Genomic DNA, 24,203 nt, shown 5'->3' with positions numbered 1-24,203 from the left:
GTTAAATATTTTCGACTGTCCTAGTAACTTTATTGCTATGTCTATTTCCAAAATTTCTAATATAAGTCAACATCATCTGCTGCTTTGATTGAATTATTCAACCGAAAGTAGGTACTATACCTAGTTCAGTGTATGACACCAAATCGGGACGTCCTATGTCAAAAATAAAGATAAAATTGATCTCAAAGTATATTAAGAGCTTATAGTTCCTGAAGACGTCCCATCGCCTTGATAGTGCAATTGTAATGAAACTAATGAATATTGGTTAGATAGCCGTTGTGAAAACAATTTTATGAGTGTGTATTGAAGTTTTGTGACTATCCAGTTTCTAATAATACGACGCGGTTGTTTATGGCCTTGGTATAGGTAAAGTTAGGGAACCAATAAAATTATTTTATTAAATATTTTGATTTGCGTTTTAAGTAGGCTCGCTACTATATTTAAATTATAAACTGAAATATATCCGCCACTGGAGGGCTTGGTCACATGTGCTTTAGTATATGACATCTATTTCAGTTTATAGTAGGTACCTACATTTTGTTTTATATTGGCGGTTCGGAGTAGATAAACTATCTTTTGGGCAAACTTGCGGCCTATCTACGCCAACAGGAAACCAAGTAATAATCAGAGCTCGAACATTCATAAGAATTCTAAACAATCGCAAAGTATGTAAATGCCCAAATATAAAATTCAGCCTGCACTTAACATAAAATACAATGTTTTTATTGTCAAACCAGATACCTGTTATGTATTTAAAAAATCATGACAGATGTTTACCTACAGAAATATGTAACGATCAGAAATCGGATAGATTTCGTAGATTATAGAAGTTAACACAGTGTGTTGAATATGTTTAGGAGATTTATTTTGTACAGGTGTATACAAAAGTTTCCACTTTTTAATACGTTATACTGTAACAGTGTGAACATAATAGATACACAATATGTAGACTCTGAAACGCAAATAAACAGTTTCTTGTACTAAACATGTTTTATATAAAAAAAATAGTTCAGACTTTGAGGTCAAACCACGTTCACATTGAACTGATTCCAGAAATATACCTGGGGGTTTAGGTACTTGTCGCCACATAACAGGAGGCGTTTCTGGTATGATAATACTATTACTTATTCTGTGTTTCTGGTTGCAATAACAGGTTAATCAATTTCATCTGGGTTTGTTCAATTCGTTTTTGAAAGACTTGTTAAAAATGTTTGTGCAATCTCATACGCTGAAATATTTCATCTTTCATCAAATAGAATAGGCCAGTAAAATAAAGTTGGTAGTCTCATAAAAATATTTTTTTCTCTATGGACAGCGTGGCCTGTTATAAATGTGCCTTTAAATATAATTTCCCGTCCTGACCTAGCTTTGAATTAACATATAAACAGACAAACGTAATTCTCAACGGATAGTTTTCTTATTCGGTACCATTACTTATTTAATTGTGAATTTCTCGCCAGTAAAATTATGTAAAATGTGTAAAGAAAATTAACAGCGAAGTTTTTTTATCTATTTACATTATTGGTAAAAAAAAATCGGGTATCGAACTCAAATATTTAGCTGTTATAGAGGCGTATTCTGATTGTAATAACAGGTTAGAAATTTGATCTGGATTCTTCGTTTTTTTTTTCAGAGTGCCTTACAACAATGTATGCCTTATGTTTTTACTGTACGATTAAATAGTACAGTGTTGGTTGACCCATAACATTAATATAGTGCCTATGCAATAGTCGACGAGTGCATGCCTTACATTTATGACGTATATTATATTAAATAAAATATATTTTCTGCATTTTGACAAATTAAATATATTGTGCAGATACACTTGGTCCTTTCATACGTTAGCTTTTCATAGAATACAATCGAAATTTTAATCGGTAGTAGAAATTTAACGCGGATTATTGTTTTTATTCTGTATTTTTAGTAGAGTTATAAAATTTTGTACATAACGTTTATGAATAGGTAATGGTGTGGTTATTGTACTTGTATGTGTCTTGGTCGTTGTTTTGTTATAAGATTGTTGTTGGACTTGGTGTTTTTGCTGGCTGGAACTTTAGTTAGGCTGTAGGTAATTCTCAGACAAAAACCGTTTTTTAAATGCAAAAGAATATTAAATGAAAATAATATATAAAACCACATACTTACATATTATCTTAAAATCAACAGATGTTTAACATATTCACATAATTTGTTGTCCTAAAAAAAGTCGAGAGTCAAATTTATCTTATTGCGCGGCGCATACGAGCTAAAATTATGGCCTCACGTAAACCCATTAACTGATTTTAGATTACAAACGATTAGGCAATATAAAAATATAAAATGGTTAGTCCTTTACGTAGGTAAATTGGTTTATTGGGCAGATAGGTATACTTGGTCAACCAGATCTTGACAGTAGAAAATGGCGGCAAATTTGAAAAGTGTAGGCGCGAATGGATATCGTCTCATAGAAAATTTTAATTTTGCGCTTTTTTTTACTGCCAAGATCTGCTTGGCCATCTATACCTACTCATTTTATTTGAAACATTTTACTGATATATACTTATGTATGTATTCCTGCTAAATAAACACAGCATGAACTAATACGCCAAGTCCAAGTGTATAATTGTGTCAGTACTCTTGAGCAGGATTGTGGATGCCTAAATTAGCATTAAACGTTTTAGAGTTATAGAACATATTTCATGTTTTGTTGCATTAGGTACCTAAATATTTTCAAATGCATGATAAAGAAGATGTATAAGTGTATTGGTTGTTTACTTTTTAAACCATTTTTGGAAAAACAATTTTTGACAAGTGTAAGGAACTGGGAGCCTATAAAATTATGTTGTACAAAAATTTATGACTTGAATTAAGTTCTCGCTAAATAAGTTAGTGTAAGTGCAAAGATGCCATCTGTAATTTTTATTCATCTCCGTTAGGGAATAAAGTTTCTTTTATTAGTTGAGCGTTTTTCTTATTCTCCCGCAACTTTCCTCTAATCAATAAAAAAGTTGATCACTAAATCGCCGTAATACGTACAACATAATGTTGAGTCTGTATACTTGAAAATGAGTTTATTTACATAAAAAGGTAAAAATAGTTGAATTGTACATAATTACCCCGCCGAATTACATAATAATGTCCATGTGAATATATATTACCTATATCACTAATAAATAACCGATGAAGGTATATTTATATTACGTTATAACGTATTTCCCACTATATGAATTTCAGACAATGTGGGAGCATATAAATAATAAAAAAAAATCGCATAGGTAGGTATGTATTTCATATTTTGTCTTCTTTCGATGTGCGTCCGCGTAGGGTCGACCGGATACTACCGGTATTTTGAGACTGGAGTCAATAAACGAAATAAAAATCCATATTTTTATTTCGTAAGAACACGTAAGACACTATTGTCTTACATCTAACAACTACTTAATTCGAGACCCATCTCTTGGCCGTCTCAAACAGGGAACATGTAAATATTGTTAAGCACCGATCCCGAAACCCGATCAGTCGGCATGTTGTCTTATGATTCAGGACCCACTCTAATTTTGCTCGCGACCCATCAATGCGTCGCCATGAATCTAGTATTAAACTGGATTGGGCATGAGTGGTGGGGATAACTGACAGAACGGGATAGTCTTATGTATCTTTCAGTAGGAGTAGCAGCGAGAGCGCTATTATTGTTTGTCCTTGTCACAGTCTCCCTTTTTTAACCGACTTCCAAATCTAAAAGGAGGAGGTTATCAATTCGGTTGTATGTTTTTTTTTTATTTTTTTATGCTTGTTACTCCATATCTCCGTCATTACTGGACCGATTTTGAAAATTATTTTTTTGATTGTATGTATATGCATACAGATTGGTCCCGTTTTTGTCAAAACCCAGTTCTGATGATGGGATCCATGAGGAATCGAGGGAACTCCTCAAATCTTAAAGGCACACATATAGTGATTTTTGTATTTTTATCAACAAATCAAGCATATATATACATTCAAAAAAGTGACATTTGATGAAGTGGAACTGCTGATGATGATCAGAACAGAACTCTTCAACGACGCATAGTTCACTTTTGGCGATTTGTCCTCTTCGTTATGTTTGTTAAGCAAGTTAAGTTTTTAAGCCACAATTTTGTCAAGCTCGAGTTCTGATGATGGGATCCACGAGGAATCGAGGGAACTCCTCCAATCTTAAAGGCATGCGTATAGAGATTTTTGTATTTTCATCAGAAAATCGAGCATTTTCATTAAAAACTGTCGCATTTGATGAAGTGGAACTGCTGATGATGATCATAACGGAACTCTTTAACGACGCATAGCTCGCATTTGGCGATTTGTCCTTTTCGTTATGTTTGTTAAGCAAGTTAGGTTTTTAGGCACATTTATGTCAATCTCAAGTCCTGAACATGGTATCCATGAGGAATCGAGGGAACTTCTCAAATCTTAAAGGCATCCGTATAGAATTTTATATATTTTCATCAGAAAATCAAGCATTTACATTAAAAACTGTGGCATTTGATGAAGTGGAACTGCTGATGATGATCAGAACAGAACTCCTCAACGACGCATAGTACACGTTTTGTGATTTTCAATTTCGATTTTGACTTAGATTGGGCCCCGGACCCCGGACTCGGACCCGTACTCGGACTCGGACCCAGACCCGGACCTTGACCCGGAAAACCACTATGATACCTAAACTAAATCAACCACTATGATTACCATAAAATGTATACATATTACCAAATAAAGTATAAGCACCGTTAAGTGGGTTAGGCTAGTAGTTAGAGAAGTCGGTTTTTTTCTATTAAAGATTATTTTATTCCTTACCATAAATTAGTACCTATGGATTATGGTGGGCAACAAATAAATTCGACTAATCAGCGTCGCATTGCGTATGTTTTGTCCCTCACGGAGGCACGCGTAGACCACTTCTATAGGATGCTACCTTCTATGTGCGTCGCGCGAACCGTGGCACTTGTAATGGCAGTTCTATTTTTAGGTATAGGTACCTACTTGGTAAGTATAAGTAGGTACCTATATATTTCATAGGTATTCGAAGCCTGATTGAATCCGTAACATCTATCCATGAGTCAGTGTTACTCATAATTGGTATTCAACGCGGAACCGCTATCACCGACCTTGCGTAAGTAGGTACTGCGAACTGACTGGTTCGAAAGCCCTAAGGCAAGGAAATCGACATTTAGGCTTTATTTGATAGAATAATCTTAAATAATACAAGATGATTTACATGTTACAAAGAGACTGTCAGTAAATTTTACGAAACAAAAGAAATGCAACTCTGTTCCATTTGAAAATTTCATTAAATTTAGTACCTACATACCTACCTATCTTGAGCTTGAGCCTTAGGAGGATAATGTCTTGAGGGGGCTGAGGCGGAATTTGAATCCCCGTCTTCATTTCAAAACAAAAACTAATTTTGATATAAAAAAAGTTTTTTACTTATAATAACAAATATAATACCTATGCTGTTGTACCTAAGTAAATATACAAACTATGTAATCTTTAATGATATGGCTTACATAGGAACGTACATATAATAACTGCAGGGTATTCGGTTACGTCTTATTTTTACCCACGTCTCATTTTTACCCTACTTGACTGACTTTGACCCTTTGAGCACCCGCTTAGAAAAAGACGAATGCTTTTACCGCCCACCGTTGTGGGTGACATCGCTGTAACGCATTAACTTATCTGACTGTATGATCGAGCGTTGGAAGCAAAGAGCTAGGTAGCTTTTTTGACTAATAACTAGTAACGGCCCCGCTTGCTTTTTCCTCGTCTTATCGCTTTCCCTAAATTCAAGAACTGGCGCTGTAACTAGTTTTGACGTTCCATCCTGGCCTTATTCCGGTTTCGACACTATGGTTTTCTTCACCGAAAAGCGAGAAGCCAAGTTTTACGAGCACCGACGACCTCAGCTCTGCTCTGCTTTAAAAGTCGCACACCTAACTGTTACGCTACTGGCTTCAAGAGTGTTCATTTAGAACTTTTGACTGACATCGTCTGTGTTGTTGTTTCTTCGATACCTACAATGTAATCTTTAAACGAAAGAAGCTAAAGTGGTGGTCATTAGAAAAAATATACCTACGATTTTAACACGCTTTTATTAGGTCGACCTGTATGTAACTATGTAATATGTAATGGAATCTTGCAAGTTAAATTTGATCCACTTCCCGGTTTCCGATTGAGCTGAAACTTTGCATACCTACACATGTAAGTCGGGTGACAATGCAATATTATGGTACCATCGAGCTGATCTGATGATGGAGACAGGAGGTGGCCATAGGAACTCTGTGATGAAACAACGCAACCTAATTGTGTTAGAGGTTTTTAGAATTGTCTCGATGAGTATTAGTTGTCCGTCGCAAGAAAAGTACAGTCAGCGATAAAAGCTTTTACCAAAAATGAATTTTTTGCCAAAAACTTATTATTTTAAGGACAGTTCGGACTTAACCAATATATTGACCAAAACAAAATAGATTTCACAAAAAAAAACGAATAATGGTTTCTAAAACCAATTTGCCCGTATATGTGTCTTTATTTTGAAAATTTCAACCCCTAAGGGGGTTAAAAAGGGGATGAAAGGGTGTATGGGGTACAAGTTTTATTTTAAGCTAGGAATTTGAAACTTCGTAAAAAGGTATACTATTAAAAAACAAGAAAACCAATTTCAGCGGTTTTGAAAATTCATCCCCCAAGGTGGTGAAAAAGGGGTTGAAATTTTGTATGGAGACCAAATATTTTTTTGAGTGTGGTACTTGAAGCTTTGTATGAGGGCATATTATTAAAATACAAGAAAAGTAATTTCTGCGTTTTCAAAGATTCATCCCCTAAAAGGGATAAAAAGGGGTTGAAAGTTTGAATCCATTACAAATGCTATGAAACTTTTTAGAAAGGCATAATAGCCAATTACAAAAAAAGTAATTGAGACGTTTTTGGAAATTCAACCCCTAAGGGGGTTAAAAATGGGATGAAAGTTTGTCTTCGGGTTCAAATTTTATTTTAAGCTAGGAACTTGAAACTTTGTAAAAAGGTATTATATTAAAAGTGAAGAAAACCAATTTCAGCGTTTTTGAAAATTCATCCCTCAAGTTATTAAAAAAGGGGTTGAAAGTTTGTATGGAAATCAAACATTTTTTTAAGTGCGGAACTTGAATCTTTGTATAAAGGCATATTATTAGAATACAAGAAAAGTAATTTCAGCATTTTTGAAAATCATCCCTCAAGTTGCTAAAAAAGGGGTTGAAAGTTTGTGTGGAGATCAAATATTTTTGTGAGCGCAGGACTTTAATCTTTGTATAATAGCATATTATTAAAATAAGAGATACTGATTTCAGCGTTTTTAAAAATTCTTCCCCTAAAATGGTCGAAAAGGGGTTGAAAGTTTGTATAGGGTTCAATTTTTATTTTAAGCTAGAAACTTGAAACTTCGTAAAAAGCTATTTTATTAAAAGAGAAGACAACTAATTTCAGAGATTTTGATAATTTATTACCCAAGGCGGTGTAAAAGGGGTTGAAAATTTGTATGGAGGTCAAACATTTTTTTGAGTGCGGGACTTGTATCGTTGTATAAAGGCATATTATTAAAATATAACATAACATAATTTATTTAAAGACAAAAAAGTAAATTCCCTGTTTTTAAAAATTATCCCCCTAAAAGGGGTTGAAAGTTTGTATAGGGTTCGAATTTTATTTAAAGCTAGGAGCTAGGAACTTCCAACTTCGTAAATAGGTAATAGACGTAATAGTATAGGTAGGTAGTACAGGGATTAGTAGGTTTTTTTAAATAGTCTTAAAAATCTTCTAAGGGTTTTGAGAGTGAGATGGATTATATCGAGAACAATTTTATTCAGTTTATTGAAACTTCTTAGCCAGGTTGTGAAATACAAATCTCATGCATTGTATAATATAAACAAATGATTAACCGTCCCTACTACTATCTTTTGCTGCATAATATTCTAAGCTAATGTATAATATATAACCACCAATATACTAATCCACGCGTACGAAGTCGCAGGCAACAGCTAGTATTGCATACGCACAAGTAGGTATAGAATGTGACAAACCTAAAGGTACTCCAATCTTTTTAATTCGGATCTTTTCCTGTTAGCTGCGTTCATAATAGTGCCTGGCTCTTAGACTACACTGTAAACTGGTTGCTTGGCCTTGCATCGCTCTGTGGGTGTCGTCGATACATACATAATCATGATACATGCCGCACATTCCTTCAATTGGACCACCACTACTTATGCAGAGCGTCAGACTTTAAAGGAATAACTTAAGTTAATTATGTACATTAGTCCTACAGTAATTTAAAAAAACAGGGTAAATGCATATTCGTTTGCAAGAATCGAGAGTTATTAAGGTAAACTTTCATGATTTCATATATTCATGTTTATATTGAACTAGAACACATCTGAATTTTTTATAAGTAGGTACCTAATACGTATATTTCAGTATATTAAGTACATATAAGTTAAAGTATGTATATATACAGGGTGCTTCCTGTAATAGGAGCAATAAATTAAACTGTAGGCTGTACTCCTCAAACTCACCAACATTTGTTCAGCAACTTTTGAAAATAACTCATGTTTTGATTTTTATTACACTTTAAAGTTTATTCTAAGACGCAATGTATTGCAAATTTTATTATGTTTAAAGCGTGACAAGTAACGTCAAACACACTGATGTCAGCGTACATTGAAGGCCATATTTATTTTGTATGAAAAAGAGGAAGTCTAAAGGATTCATAATTTTTAAAAGTCTCTGAACAAATGTTGGTCAGTTTGGGGAGTACAGCCTTTAGTTTAATTTATTGCTCCTGTTACAGGAAGCACCCTGTATAAGAATTTTGAATTTAATTAGTTTTATTTCTCAACAATTCAGTCAAAAGTATCGTTATTTATGGAATGGGGAGTTAAATATCAGAATGAAAATTGTATAGGTACTAAATAAATTTATTTACGCCCAAATTTCAGTTATTTATCCTAAAAAAAATCGTAAAATCGTACTTGGAACGTAAAATGCTCTAGTGTAGAAACGTATAATTTTCTGCACACCTTTTAGAACACCAATGACCCTCTTTCAGAGCATAAGAAATGAAAATGAAAAAATTATATGGATAATCGGCACAAGCTCAAAACAGACGCAAGTAGTTAAAAGTTCATAATGTACCTAAAAGATAATAGAGTTAGATCAAGCAAATTTAGCAGCGATTTTGATAGCACAGACTGCGCAAGTGTTATTTAAACGTCAAATTTAATAGAAGTTTGACGTTTAAAATAACACTTGCACTGTCTAGGCTAGGCTATCAAAATCGCTGCCAACTTAGCTTGGTCTAACTCTATAAATTGGCGTCTACCTATATACCTACGTCGGTAACGATTGCTAGAAATTGGAGCGGAAGCCAATATTATAATAATTAAGGCTTTACCCCAATGTCAGTCTATGACCTAAAACTTTTTCATAACAATAGCTTCTTCCAAAACAAATTCGTATCACCCAACGTTTCGTTACCTCACAGGGCCTACGCCGAATAACAATATTGTGGCTGTTGTAACTTCAGTTTGCCGGCGACATTATAAATACAAGTGGCCGAAGGCGCGGCGCATAAGTCTGTTGCGATTGCGCGCTATTACACGCGAAGGCGGGAAAAGTTTGACGTTTCCAGATAAGTCGCCATGTTTGTTTTGAAGGTCAGTTTTTAATTTATATTTAAATTTACTTATACATGGCTATAGGCTGTACACATTAGGTATACATGGCTTTGTATTAGCCCCTCAAACCCCGCGGATGCGATGTCATACAATTTTGTACAAGATGTAGGTATGAATAAATACTCTGGTAACTATTCGAGAGGTTAAGATTGGTCACTACAGGTGATAATAGTGTGATTTGCTTTTTACCTTATCATATCCACTATAGATATACATACCTACCTATTTTAGGTCATACACGCATAATGCCACAACATTTAACAATAAGACCTTAATAGATCGTAACTAAATAAACAGTCAATAACAAAAGCAAATTCATTATACCTACATAACTAGTTTTGAAATGTGTTATTTTTAAAATTTATCAGAGACATTTACAATTATCGACTAAATATACTAATGAATATGGACCTACATGTATCAAATTTATTTAAAAAAAGTTAAGTAGGTACCTATAATTAATAATATCAAACACTGGATTTGGAATTTAGATTTACGCTCTTGTTTAATCGCGTTTACTTACGTACAGAGAGAAACATTAACATAGCTATGCATTTGAGAAATGTATCATTTAAAAAAAGTTGTGAAATGTAGACCTCTACATTTATAAATGTATCTATCTGATCTGGTGTTGACCGTAAACGGATGCAATGTTGTTAAATAATCACTTGTTGACGTGCCCTGTCACTTATTTAAGAGTGTTAACCTTAGGTTAACCTTAAAATGAACGTTAAACTTAGCAAAAAGTTAAGTAAGTATTTAACCTTTGTCTATCTACGGGTACTGGCCACTGGTCGCCCTTCGCTAAACAGAATAGAGCCTGTAATAAAGTCAAAGCTGGGTACCAACATATGTATGTATGTATAATAGAACGAGTAAGTAACGTTCTTAGCAAAGAATAGATAGTATAGAGGGGTCCTGTCATAGTAAATTTTGTAGTAACAGTAAATTTACTGCCATCTATAGACACACGATTAAAAGTCAAAATGTATAAAACTATCAAAAAAAATAATTATATAAATGGATAAATTATTTTATTATTTTATATCATTTCGACGCAAATTGTTCTTTCACTGATGTGTTAAAATTGTTAAATATGACGCCAACGCCAACGCCATCTAGCCGAGCATAGGCCAAAGGTGTGTGCGCCATCTATCCGAGCATAATGACGTTTTCTTGATTTCCGAGGCAGGTTTTTTCCTTAGACTTTATTCATCTACGGAGTTACATATGTCTTTGGTTGGTGATGAAGAGAAAACTCCACTGTTACATTTTAATAATCCTAAAAACAAGGTAGGTACCTAATACCTAAAGCATGTATGCGAGTGCAAGACTGACAAAATCCCTTATACTCGTATCTATCGAGCATAAACGCTATAATTTGGCATGTGTGCTTTTAATAGACTGCATATTTGAGCGACTTAATGTGTTAATTATCAGTTATGCTCTTATTCTCATTGCTTAACATCCTTATGGTTTCGGAATCTAATACTGCCTAGTGGTGTCATTACACTGTGACTGAAATCTCTACTATAATCTAGTAGGTACCTACAATATAATATTTAAGTAGACTGTGACACGGTAATGAGGGTATTTACACAGAGAAATGAAGTAAGCGAAACATAAAGTTGCATTACTGTCAAGCGTCTCAGAACGGCTCGTGCCGTGCCATCCCATGTAATGAAAGTAGGCAACTAATAAGTAGCTAATCAGTGGAACAAATTTACCTATGCGTAAATAGGTCATCGGTTTAATACTTAATTGTTTTTAATTGTGAAAGAAATGCTACCCTTTTTTAAACTGTAGGTACATTTCTTCGGTGTGTAGAGGAAATTATTTAACTTGAGAACACTAACATATACTAAAAGTATTTAACACAATGCCTCGAAAACTTTAACAAGTTTAACAGAATCTTATCGAAAACATCGATCTCTGCAATAACAAGACTGCTTTCAATCTGTTTCTATTAAATAAATTATATCAATAATAGCCTTATCCCAAAGGCATTGGAGCTGTTATTAGCCGACTCTAGAAAATATTTGAGTAGGGTTTGAAGGCATTCCTATAGCCAACATTGGAATGCAAAATGCATAGACAGGTAGCGGGCGTGGCATTACGAAAGCCATTGCTCTAGATTGGACTAGGAAGAAATATTAATTTGGCCCACGAGTTGGTAACCGACTAGATCTAGACTTTGACGGAAGCATGGAGAACCAGAATAACATGTCCTCGTAACCAGGAGCCCTAAATTTCTAGTGTACATTTTATCAGCTGTTATCAAATACAAGTTCTAAAATAAGCAAGGCCTAGAACCAGGACATCAAAAGCAATTCGATTCTATTAACTAAACTACAAATATCTGGGAGAAAAATGCGCGAAAATAAGACCTATTACCTAGATCGATTTTTCGCCCCCGAAAATCCCCACGTAGCAAATTTCATCGAAATCGTTAGAGACGTTTCCGAGATCCCCGAAATATATACATATACAAGAATTGCTAGTTTAAAGGTATAAGATTACGACTAGTACCAGTGTAAATTAAAAATTTCATCTTGGGGCTGTAACAGGGCCATAATATGTATGTTACCTACCATAACATAACGTATTTGTAAAACGCTTCCGAGTTTTTACCGGAATCTTTGTAAACATAGTGAACAATAAACAAACAGTAATTTGTCACTACATTCTATTGTCTTTAAACGGACAATGCAGTTATCTCACGCTCAATTAGTTAATTACGGTTTAACTGCATTAAGTATTGCACAGGATTATGTGGGAAATTAAGTTAAAACCGTAAGAAATATTTACTTTGATACTTGCAAATAAGTTCCGGCAATCAGAAGATCAGAACAGACTAACAATGATCGTCAATATAAAATAATTCTAACGTACGTTTTTATATCTCAAAGATATTAATTACTTGTCATTCGCGCGTGCATTTCGCTCTTACTTGCCCGTGCATATATTGGCGCGAGCGAGATTAAAGTATCTATTCCATTTAGCTTTATGTTTAGACTTTAACCTCCCATTGTTTTTTTAAAAGGCCTTTTATTTTATTCTATTACCCGACTATGGCATGACAAAAGGAGGGCTGTGATTTTGAAAGGTATATAATATATGTAGGTGGTTAAATCTATTTAAAAAAGAATGGGTTTTAATAGGCCTGTTTATGTTTGTGAGTCAGACCTTAAAATTAAGTTCAGCTTGGCGAGCCATATAACAACTCGTCTTGTTCAACACAAGTTTACTGGATAGGTACACTTATTATTACATACAAGCGTTAATTTAAAATCATAAAAATTCCGGAATCTTTCCAGAAAATAATAATAATAATAATATCAAACTTGTCTTAAAAGGCCTCTGCAATGTTGGCTTCGGTCCCACGCAGTCACGCACGCTTCAAAAAGGTCCAGGACCCCATGTTTCCGAGATATGGAAAGACATACATAATAATATGGTATATGTTCATATTGCTAATGAAGATTTGAAATGTTGACAGCAAGGCATAAAGCCAGGCAATTGAGAGCACAACGTATTAAGTAATGCACGTAGCGTAGATAATACCGCATGTGGGAAACTGGGAAAATGTCGACAACATAATGAGAAATTAGTTGAAAAGCTACGCGAAAGGCTCATTTAGTGACAGAACATTCTTGGAAATAAGAATGGTTTACAGTCCATTGTAAATTTTTTTTGTTATATATATATATAGTTCTGTTATGGATCGAAGCTCCTTTAAGAAACAAACTAAAAATGCTAACATGGCTAAAAATCATTTATATGGACCCGATTCGGATTTTGAACTAGATATCTAGTAGACATCACCAAGATACGACAACGATATTTTTAAGATCTAGCCTGTCGACATTTCCGCGATTCTGGAGATACTCTTGAACGATTTTCACAATCTCTAAAACGTCTCGTTATGTATTTTTAGATCTCAAAACGATTTTGAAACGATGTTAATACGATAATTTAATGTAAAATTAACATTGGTTGCCCGAAATGAGCAGCAAAACCTTTGCAAAAGATATCTATCTAGTTGAAATCGAAACTACCTAGTTGATATCTAGTACATATCGTATCGTTCTCTTCTCTAGAACGGATCTTGTTTTCCGAATACCGCGGTAGTTTTATTAGATTGCGCTACCTTTTTTTTACCGAATTTAAATAAATGTAGAAATATTCAAGGATTTATACAGATACACACACTCCTAAGCAAAACAAAGCATGTAATGAAATAGGTACTAGACGACAATACACATGCTTATTGCTTTTAGGTACAAATGCATATTATTATCTTCAATTTGCCCGCAGCGCCTTCACAATACGATCGAACATTTTTATCTGCTCTACGAGTATCTTGTGTCCGCGCGTTGATGTCTGTTAGTCACAAAGTCGGGCGACAGTACAGTACCCACGGCACCTTCTTCAAATGAACTATAGTTCGTTTTTTAGCATTAGAAAGAAGGTAAGCGATCTTGACATGTCTTTTAATTGAAAAATGCTTTTTTAAAATCAGTAACTATTACTGAAAGCAGAAGAATATAAATGATCGTATTAGATTCATAATTGTTACATATTTGCCGTGACTTGTTTTTAAAACGTGTTTTTCAATTAAAAGACACATTAAGATTGTTTACCTTTTTTCTGATGCTAAAAAAAAAACGAAGTATAGACACAAATATAGGTACCTACTTAATCCTTATGTTAATTTGGAAAAATAAGGCAAATTGCAAAATTTGTAGCGGTATGTAATGTACCCTGTGAAAAATATATTCCATTGCAAAAGTGTTCAGTCGATAAGCTTCTGCTTAGTTCGGAATGCTCATAAACATTGCAATTCACACCCGATTGCGCAATCACAAGTAGGGCACGCGCCCCAATGATGGAATGCTAATGGAAATATAGCCCGGCCATTGGCATAGTAATGAGACACCTTGTCAAGGCATTGTCTTGAATTTGATTTGGTGGCAGAAGCTTGAGTACCTTATTCGTGAATACACTTGTTCACCAGTCAGTGTCTGCTGCAAAAAATATCTGTATCAACTACTAATGCATGTCTATAAAATTATACAGGTTTTGTTTTGACCTGGAATAGAAATTCCGCATCTAGGATAGAATGGAAATCCAGTTTACGAAAATACTCTAAAAAGTACCTACCACTATAGTCTACATAACAAATAGAATAAAGATTACCTTCTCGCAATATCGATAATGCACTAACATTACCTATACTATTATTATTTACAAAGATGACTACGATACAAATTAGACAAGATCAAGAAATAGATATGCTTGGCCATTATTCTATAACTAAGTATGATAACATTGATAACTACATTACGAGTACATGATTCGAATAAATCAGTTTTTTTGTTTTAATCGCAATCCATTCCATTTGCACTTATCGCATATCGCATTCCATTGCGGCTCTATTCATAGATACCTACAATTATACTCTAGTTACAAATTCCGAAGGTCAATTTTGCAATGGCAAATTAATTGATTCCTAAGTAAGGTCGACATGTTTTAAACAGGTTAACTGGTTAATGATTAGATTTTTACACTCAGGTGGATAATTAAATGGCATCATGTAACAAAGTTAGACACTTACTGCCGTATTCGAATTTCAAGATATTCACAAGAGACGACACGTACTAGATCCATTCTAGATACGTTATAGTTTAGATTTCAACTAGTTCTCTTTTGCAGCGCAATTCGGGAAACCAATGTCACTTTTACGATAGATCGTGTTAGATATCTATTAGATGTGAATTAGATCTCTAAGTAATATCTTGTGGAAATCGTTCAAGAGTATCTCCAGAATCGCGGAAATGTCAAATTTGACAGGTTAGATCTTAAACATATCGTTATCGTATCTTGGCGATGTCTAAAAGATATCTAATAGATGTCTATTACAAAATCCGAATAGGGCCGTTAGAATGTAATTTACTTCTACGTAAAATTTGAATAATTTTTGAATTTATCATTTGGTAATGAGGCAAGTTAGGAAATATTTCGTTAGCAGAGTGTGAGGTTTTAGCGAAGAGTCGATAATAATAGTAAGCAGTAACATATATTAAGAATTAATTACGCAGGTTGGCAAAGTTGTTGAATTGCGAAGTTCACTCTAGATTGTTGCAATAAAATGAAATTTGGGAACCGTTCTTCATTAATAATAAAAACCCTACCGAACTGATGTGAGAAAAAGATGCTTTCAGATTTAATCAGATTAGAAATAGTTGTCGACAAAGATGCAAAAGGCCGCGATAGAGAAATGTGGAAACGCATGGGGGAGGCCTACGCCACAGAGGCGACTACTATTATAAATATGTAACTGTTAAAATATAATAATGCATCGCACTAATTTAATGCAGAATTTCATGAGGATTACCTAAGCCAGATCTTAGGGTATCGATAAAAGCCAACATAGGCTTAGCTAACATAACAGGACGTCACAAATCTATAAATAACAACTTAATGCTTGAGTCAATTTATCTAATTCATACAATAAGGTGCATTGACCTTTACATTATTTGACTCAAAGAAGAAAATAAATAGCGTCACAACTTGGCACCGACCAGCTATAGCTATATTTATAAGTGTATATAGGAACCAAGGCTGTGGACATTCACTAGACCGGATCCTTTGTTTATCTTTTTTTATAACAGACTTACTTTTTCAATGTGAAGTGAGTAGATATAGATTTATTAAATTGGAAAGATAAAGAATCTAAAAGTTGACAATCGGTCGTTTAAGTTCGTTCAGTTGTAATATTTTTGGGTCAGGGTATCATTTACTATGTTTTTAAACCATGCACTTAATATGATTCTTCCCCACAAGGGTATATATTATGTAGATGCATAGGTACATAAGGTATCATTATAATGAAGTTACTTAAATTGTATTATGTACTTACTACAAATAATAAATATTTATTAAGTAGGTACCTACTTAATTTAAAATATACAGTTCGCACAGCAAAAAGTGCTTAAAAATAATAGGTATTATGATTATGACTCATATGAGGAAGTGCAGCTATGTCTTGCACCTGCATTAGTCTCGTTTTTTCTGTGAGACTTGAATGCCGTGGGTTCAACATTTTCGTGCACCTTGTTATATTAAGTATTCTTAGCGCATAAAATGTAGTCAGAAAATAAACATAAGAAACTGCATTCATACATTTTTTCTGAGGTGACTGGTCACTAAGTGTTCATTTCAACTAAAGTCTATTTTTTTATTCGGTAGACTGAAATGACAGTTCATAGTATGAACATAAAATGTCATTTCATACTATGAAATGTCATTTTAGTCTACCGAATAAAAAAATAGACTTTATTACTTACCCTTTTTATTACGTTTTTATACATACAATAGGTATGTACAAAAGACGGACTCGGTGCCACAAAACATTGTCTACTAGTCAGCCACCAGGCCAAAATACAACTGTTGGTACCTTTCAAAAACTCGTATTCAAGAACGGACTGTAGAAAAACAATTAAAACGGGTATTTTTTGATACACGGCGCGTTATGTGGAGCGGCACGCGAGCAAGATCAAGGTCGCTCGCATTTCAGTCACTTGCGTAATAAAACACCTCGGTACACTTGCTTGGCCGAAATTTTTTCCTCATGTTGGTAGCCATGGAATACTCGTATAGAAATTTTAAATGCTATGTTTATGTAAGAATATACATATAAGTACCTTCTTAAAGTTCTTAAACTCCTTTGGGCTACACAGGTAGGTACACCATTGTGAAGATTGTATACCTACCTACAAAGTATTGGACGAAACTGCACTGCACTTTATTAAAACTTGTGTAGCTGGTATAATAAATTAACTATCACAAGATTTGTTTATATATAGGTAGTTAAAGTTGGGTATTGTGGTTTGTGGTTTAATTTGATACCATACCATGTGAGTATGAAATTTAACACGTAATTATATCTATTAAGAAGGTATAACTCGCTACATATTATGACGTACAACATTTGTACTGCTGTTCGGTAGTACATATTCGCGGCATCCAAACGTTCTAAACCCTTATCTTGATTTAATATTAATTTGGCATTACCAATACATACATGCAAGCAGGGCCGGATTAAGCATGCCGGGGCCCCTAGGCAGTGCAATGCTCGGGGCCCCCTAAGGCCCTTACAGTCAATTATGCATATACATAATGTTCAGTTTTTCAGTACAGGGAAGTAAGTTTGTGGTTTCAAGTTGTCTGTTGAGCCGATCCGAACATGCCGAGCGATGTCTTTTTCGCTCTTATTGCGTGGTCATGATTTTCTATCAGTTTTGGCCGATTCCTTTTTGCGCCAAGTGTGGGGAGAGCCCTTTTTTTCTAAATAGGTAGTTAAATATTGTGCGAGGCTGAACAGCGATTGTCCGACCATAAGACCATACGCCAAGCCACATGATTAAAATTAACGTAATAAGAAAGATATTCCATAGGTTTAAATGACTATTCATTCACTAGTCAAGCTAGCATGTAGGTACAGGGTCAACCAGAAAAGCACCAAAAAGACGCGAGCGCAGCGAGCGCGAAATTTTTTGTGAAAAAATTGTGAAAGCGTGTTAAAAAGGTCGGGCCGGGCCTAAAAATCCGAAGTTCGCCAGTGAGCCGAGCTTTCATGCGAGGTCAAAGTCGTGCTTCAGGATAAGCTCAGCTAGAGCACAGGCGCCAACCAATGTCCATTGTATTAAAAAGCGAGACCGCAGGCCGAGCTTGGCGCAGCGAGGCCAAAGGCTAAGCTGAAGAAGAGGAGATTTGGAGGTAAAAAGTGAGGCTGAAGGTCGAGCTCAGCATTCTCCACATTACTTAACAAGCCCGAAGCGTACTTATAACCAGCGAGGTGAGCTTTTATGCGAGGCAAAAGGCCAAGCTTCTGAAATCAATATTTATATTTGTTAAAAAGCGACGCCGAAGGTCGAACTGTAAGAAAGTAGCGCTCTGACACGAACCAATCGTCAAATATTACTCGACAATAATATGTGTTAAGCAAGAGTTACTCGGAGGGCCGAAGCTCCATTGATGAGGTATTAGGCCCTCGGGAGCCTGAAAATCGAGCTCGATATTACAGACTTTAAATCTATAAAATAACATAATTTACATAATCATCTAATGATTGTGTATCTGAGAAACTGATATTGGACATTAGGTATAAATATTTAGGTACCATAAAAACAATATTTATGAATTTTGGCCATATGAAACAAATATTGTTTTTGGCGCGCGCGGGGCCGCCGGGGCCCCCTAGCCGAGGCGGGGCCCCCTGTCCGAGGCGGGGCCCATAGGCAGTTGCCTACTCTGACTTAGGGTTAATCCGGCCCTGCATGCAAGTGAGATGCGCTGCCGGTGTTGCTGTTGTCAGATCTTTATCGAAACAAGTTAAGATTTTCAAAGTTCAAATGTCCTTCTTGAAACTTGGAACCAGTATGTTTAAAGCAAAATTAATGTTTTTTTTTATCGCAATCACGCCGAGGGAATTAAATAATACACAAGATCCGTAACTCGTGGCAGCTTGTGGTAAGCAGATCCACAGAATAAATAATAGTACTAAGTACAGAAGACTCACTCTCTAACAAAACGCGTTTGTTACGATCAGCACAGATATGGCCGCTAGGTGGCGACAGCGCCACGCGCGGCTTATGCCTTTCCCCAAAATTGGGGCCGAACGGATGTACTTTTAGCTACCTGTAGCAAAGCGACGAAATCGCGGAGTGAGACACGCCTGGCAGATCTACTAAATAGAGTATATTGTATTTGTTTCCAGTCTGCACTCCTGCTGGCGGCATTGTCCTGCGCCGCATCCCAGCAGGGCCCCACCACGACCCCGGTGCCCATCCTCAAGCAGATCAACCGGCAGAATGACGATGGCTCCTACAGCTTCGGATATGAAGCGGCCGACGGCTCCTTCAAGATTGAGACCAAGTATCCCAACGGAGACGTCGCCGGGAAGTACGGATACGTCGACGAGGCAGGAAAGCTGAGAGAGATCTCTTACGGCGCGAGCAGTAAAAGGGGATTCGAGCCGCAAGGTAATTTTTCAACATTTCATGAGAGGAGATTGGATCTGTTTAAAATATGTAAAAACTACTCGTGCAAACTAGAAAAAATTATAGAAATAGAAATTAGGTTTTGTAACTTGCAAAAGAATCATTATTACCAACCTATACGATCGTAATATTTGCATGACTACGGAGATAGACTTGATCACTAACTAGGACCAAAAATGATTTATAGAAGAGTCGGATTTAATTCTTCCTTCGTGCATAATAATTAGGCTTAGGTCTTTTCGTAGCATACCGTGGTTCTAAAATCCTTGGAGCCGCCATATGTGAAATTTTCGAAGTCAAAGTCAAAAAGTATGATGTCATATTAAATATAATGATTTCACACCATGAAACCACCATTCACCATTTCATGATTTTGATTTTTGATTTTTTTGAATATTTGATTTTTTGATTTTGATTTTTGATTTTGAATGATTGACTGTCACATCGTTACTGAGTTCATTTTAATCGAACGTAATTAATTTTATCATAAACCAATATAATAATACTAATTTAATTACTGATCACACGTGATGCTACAATATTATTTATCTAGTTATACATCCTCTTTAATGCCCGTGTTTAGTGAGTAGTACAAATTCATGACAAATTGAGTAACAAGTACCTACAAAGCTAGGTCAACCAGATATAATATATGTAATTACCATGTTATACTTCAAAATGATGAAAATTTTCGCATCTGCTTATCATAACACCAGCTACTTACCTACACTGGATGGCACTGACCGTTACAAGTTACGCGTTTATGGCTGTTACCAAACAAGTAAAACGTATCTAGGGCACCATTACTGCATAATATCGGCTACTTACTTTACTAATTACGTACCTTGAACCAAATCACATATGAAAAAGCGTTCCTAAAACATAGAAAGTTAAGTTTACTTTTTAAAACACTTTAAACAGATACGAGCTTCTAAAAATTAAATTGTTATGCTCAGAAACTTATTCGCATAGTTGGAGCGCTTGGGAAATCGATACAGTATTGATCTTGTTGGTATGCTGCGAACTAGAAAATGTGTTAGAATTTAATTGGAAGTATTTTATACGGCACTGAATTCTAACAGCGTCCGGGCCCTAGTTTTACAATAGTTGGCTAGTTAATGGCTAGTTCATTTAGTTACAACATTAATTAGTAGAGAATGCTCTAATGCATGTTATATTGCCTACCGTTTATTAAGTATTAATATGGATGTCTCCTTGGATACAACTCATTTTCATTGTTCTTAAGTCTACACGGAACGTTTATATCACGGACCAGCCGTCCATTTTTCAGTAGATAAAAGTACAATTTCTACAAAAATGATTACATATATACTACAACTTTATTTACGATCGTCATGAATGTACTTAGAAGTTTCACACTTTCGAAATTAACCAATTAAAAAAATCTCACGCCCAGTGATCCCATCATGATTTAATCAAGTTAATAACTTTGATCTTGAATTTACCTACTGTTAAAAAACTACGAAAATATACAAATTAATCAGACAATAATGGACTTTATATCCGCACAAAAAGATTCATGATAACATAATATTACTTGCAGGAGGTGCAGGGTACTTGTGTTTTACTTTGATGCAATTTCGCATATACGAGTGCTTCATTCAATATTATAAGATATTGCAAAACTAATTACTCAGCAAAATGTAGCTAACTTATTTAGACCGTGAAGGTTATATGTTAAATTGTTGATATATATATTATTGTATGTGAAATATTCAATTGAACTGGTTTATTTGAAAAGCAACTGCATAAAAATACCCGTTTCATCACCGGCACATTTAACACAATTTTTATTTATTCAATTTCAGGAACTGGAATCATGGTTCCCCCTCCGACGTTGAACGACCCATCGTCCAACAACGCTCTCACCGACGGCCAAGAGGATGACGGACAGTACCGAGAAGACCCGAAAATTTACGAAGACCCGAAGTACAACGGCCGCTCCCAATCCCGCCCGAGCGCTATCAGGCAATTCTTGAAGCCATCCCAGCCTGAACCTCAATACCAACAGCAGACTTATCAGCAGCCTCAGCAATACCAGCAACAGCAGTACCAACCTCAACAGCCGTCTGCTTTCCGCTCGGGTCCACTTTTCTCCCAGCAGACCGGTCTTTTCAACCAGGCTCCTCAAACTTTCCCTCAGGAAAGGCAGCAGAACCAAATCTTCCACCAGCAGCCCCAGTTCTCTTACCAGGTCACTTCGCAGCCTCAGTACAACCAGTACCAACCACAATACCAGCAGCAGTACCAGCAACCGCAAAACTACCAGAATTATCAGACACAAAACTACAATCCTTTCACAGGACACCCGGCGCAGAATTTCGATCCCAACACGGGGTCTTACACTATTGACTTCACTGGTTAATTTTAGTAAAAATAGGATATCCTAATAGTGCAAATCAAGTTTGGCATGTTATCAGGCTGGTTTGTTTACATAGAATTCGAGAACGGTTTTAAATAGACTGCATCTGAACAAGGTGCCTAGCCAAGGTGACAATCGCTTGCGCTACGACAACTATGTTTATTTAGGTGTTATCTACCCAAAGCAATACGAACGGATTTTTTAAATTTTGTATATTTACGTAGTGCTAGTCAATTATAAGGAGTAGATCTAATTTTGGCTTTAATCTAATTACTGTAACTAATGTAAAGTAAAGTAATCAATTATCATTTGTTTACTAGTACGTTAGGGCTCATTTAGACGATGCGAGAACTCGCATGCGAGTTTCATTACATTGCGGGTTTTGATCGGTCGGCTGATTTGGACGTAACCAACAGTCCGCAATGTAACTAAAATCGCATGCGAGTTCGCGCACCGTCTAAATCAGCCCTTATAGGTAGTTACGCATACGAGTATTATGAAGCACATGGAGTATTGTAGGTACATATATATATATGCAATCTCACTCAATAGGTACACTCGGTTTACACTAACACACTAATTAAATTATTGCACAATCTATTTTTCAATGCTTTAATTTAAATATTTATTTTGCTGATATTATATTAGTAGCCGTACCACGAGTTGACACTTGACGTATACTTTAGCGACTTCGTAAACTCGATTGGAATACATCTCGCTATACTCACGCAGACGTTAAGGCCCTTCGAACAACCCCGGCTTCCGACACTAAGGCCCCATACAAACGAGCGCTTTTTCAACGCGCGTTAAAAAGCGCTCGTGCGAATGGGGCCTTACGTAAATTTCAAACGCCAACTCGTGGTTGCCGTGCAGGTATGTCGAGTGTAAAAATTCATTCCTTGAGCGTATAGCAATCTAGAATATAATATCAATATGATATACTGTATTAGAACAAATTAAATTATTTTCAGAAAATATTTTAATTTGTTTTTATTACAAGTAGACACACTACTATATAAATTATAAACTTTAAATAAATGTCATATACTAAGAAAAAGTGACCAAGGCCTCCAGTGCCCCAGGCTGGAATCGAACCAGCGTCCTCTGCAGGCACCTGCCGCGATAGCAGAGGACGCTGGTTCGATTCCAGCCTGGAGCACTGGAGGCCTTGGTCACTTTTTCTTAGTATATGACATTTATTTAAAGTTTATCAATATGATACACCACGTGTCTACGAGAATATCGTATTGATATTGAATATAACCTCATTCAAAGTTAGTGTTTTACTGTACAAAGAACTAGATCGAAATTAATAACCTGCCTAATAAAAGCTTCCATTGGTCGACCATATTGTGCAACGCATTCTATGTTACATTAATTATTTATTGGGTATTTTCTCTAATTTATGTAATATCTACCTAATCTTTTCGTGTATGAGTAAAAAATATTTTATTTGGTTATGGAAATTTCAATAAAAGGTTTGTCTAATCACAGTAATTACGTATATAAAGGATAATCACAAACAAGTCAATAAACAACTGTAAAGCTGTCTCAACCACACGCAAAACATCTGGCACGAAGCAATTACATTTAAAAGATATTGTGTGTTATATAATAGGGGACTCTACTTATACCAATAGGTACATATTTAATTAATATAGTCACGTGTACATAAACCAAGCTTGTCACATTACTTTTCCTGTTATTAGCATACTTATTTTATCGCAGATTGTAACAAGCTAACATTCCCACTGCAAAGCTTTCTTATGAAACAACCAATAAACAATCAATTATTCTACGCTGCGTTTGAGCATGACGCAAAATGGCCGACGAGACGCGTGCCGATTGTAAATATCGATTAAATAAATGTTACGTGTATTTGTTGTTTTCTTTTCCTATTTGGGAACAGTGAAACTTAATAAGTATTATGCAATGTCATTGATATTGTTAAAGATAAAAATGTAATTCAGATGAATTGGAAATGGAGTGCTTAAGATGTGCAGGCAGACTGCAATCGAAATGGAATATTTGACCTAC

General features: G+C 35.4%; 1 protein-coding gene across 1 annotated transcript; it reads left to right on the top strand.

The window, feature by feature from the left end:
- Nucleotides 1-9,546: 9,546 nt before the first annotated feature.
- LOC134648486 (activating signal cointegrator 1 complex subunit 2 homolog) lies at nucleotides 9,547-22,261 on the top strand. The gene is made up of 3 exons (XM_063503009.1): nucleotides 9,547-9,698; nucleotides 19,501-19,765; nucleotides 21,613-22,261. Exons 1-3 carry the CDS (start codon nucleotides 9,684-9,686, stop codon nucleotides 22,167-22,169), a joined length of 837 nt encoding a protein of 278 aa, XP_063359079.1. The 5' UTR covers nucleotides 9,547-9,683; the 3' UTR covers nucleotides 22,170-22,261.
- The last annotated feature ends 1,942 nt before the right edge of the window (nucleotides 22,262-24,203 follow it).

This window comes from Cydia amplana, chromosome 1 (assembly GCF_948474715.1).
Source record: "Cydia amplana chromosome 1, ilCydAmpl1.1, whole genome shotgun sequence".
Classification (NCBI taxonomy): Eukaryota; Metazoa; Arthropoda; class Insecta; order Lepidoptera; family Tortricidae; genus Cydia; species Cydia amplana.
Note: the sequence above shows the minus strand (reverse complement) of the source record. Positions and strands in the feature narration are given on the sequence as shown.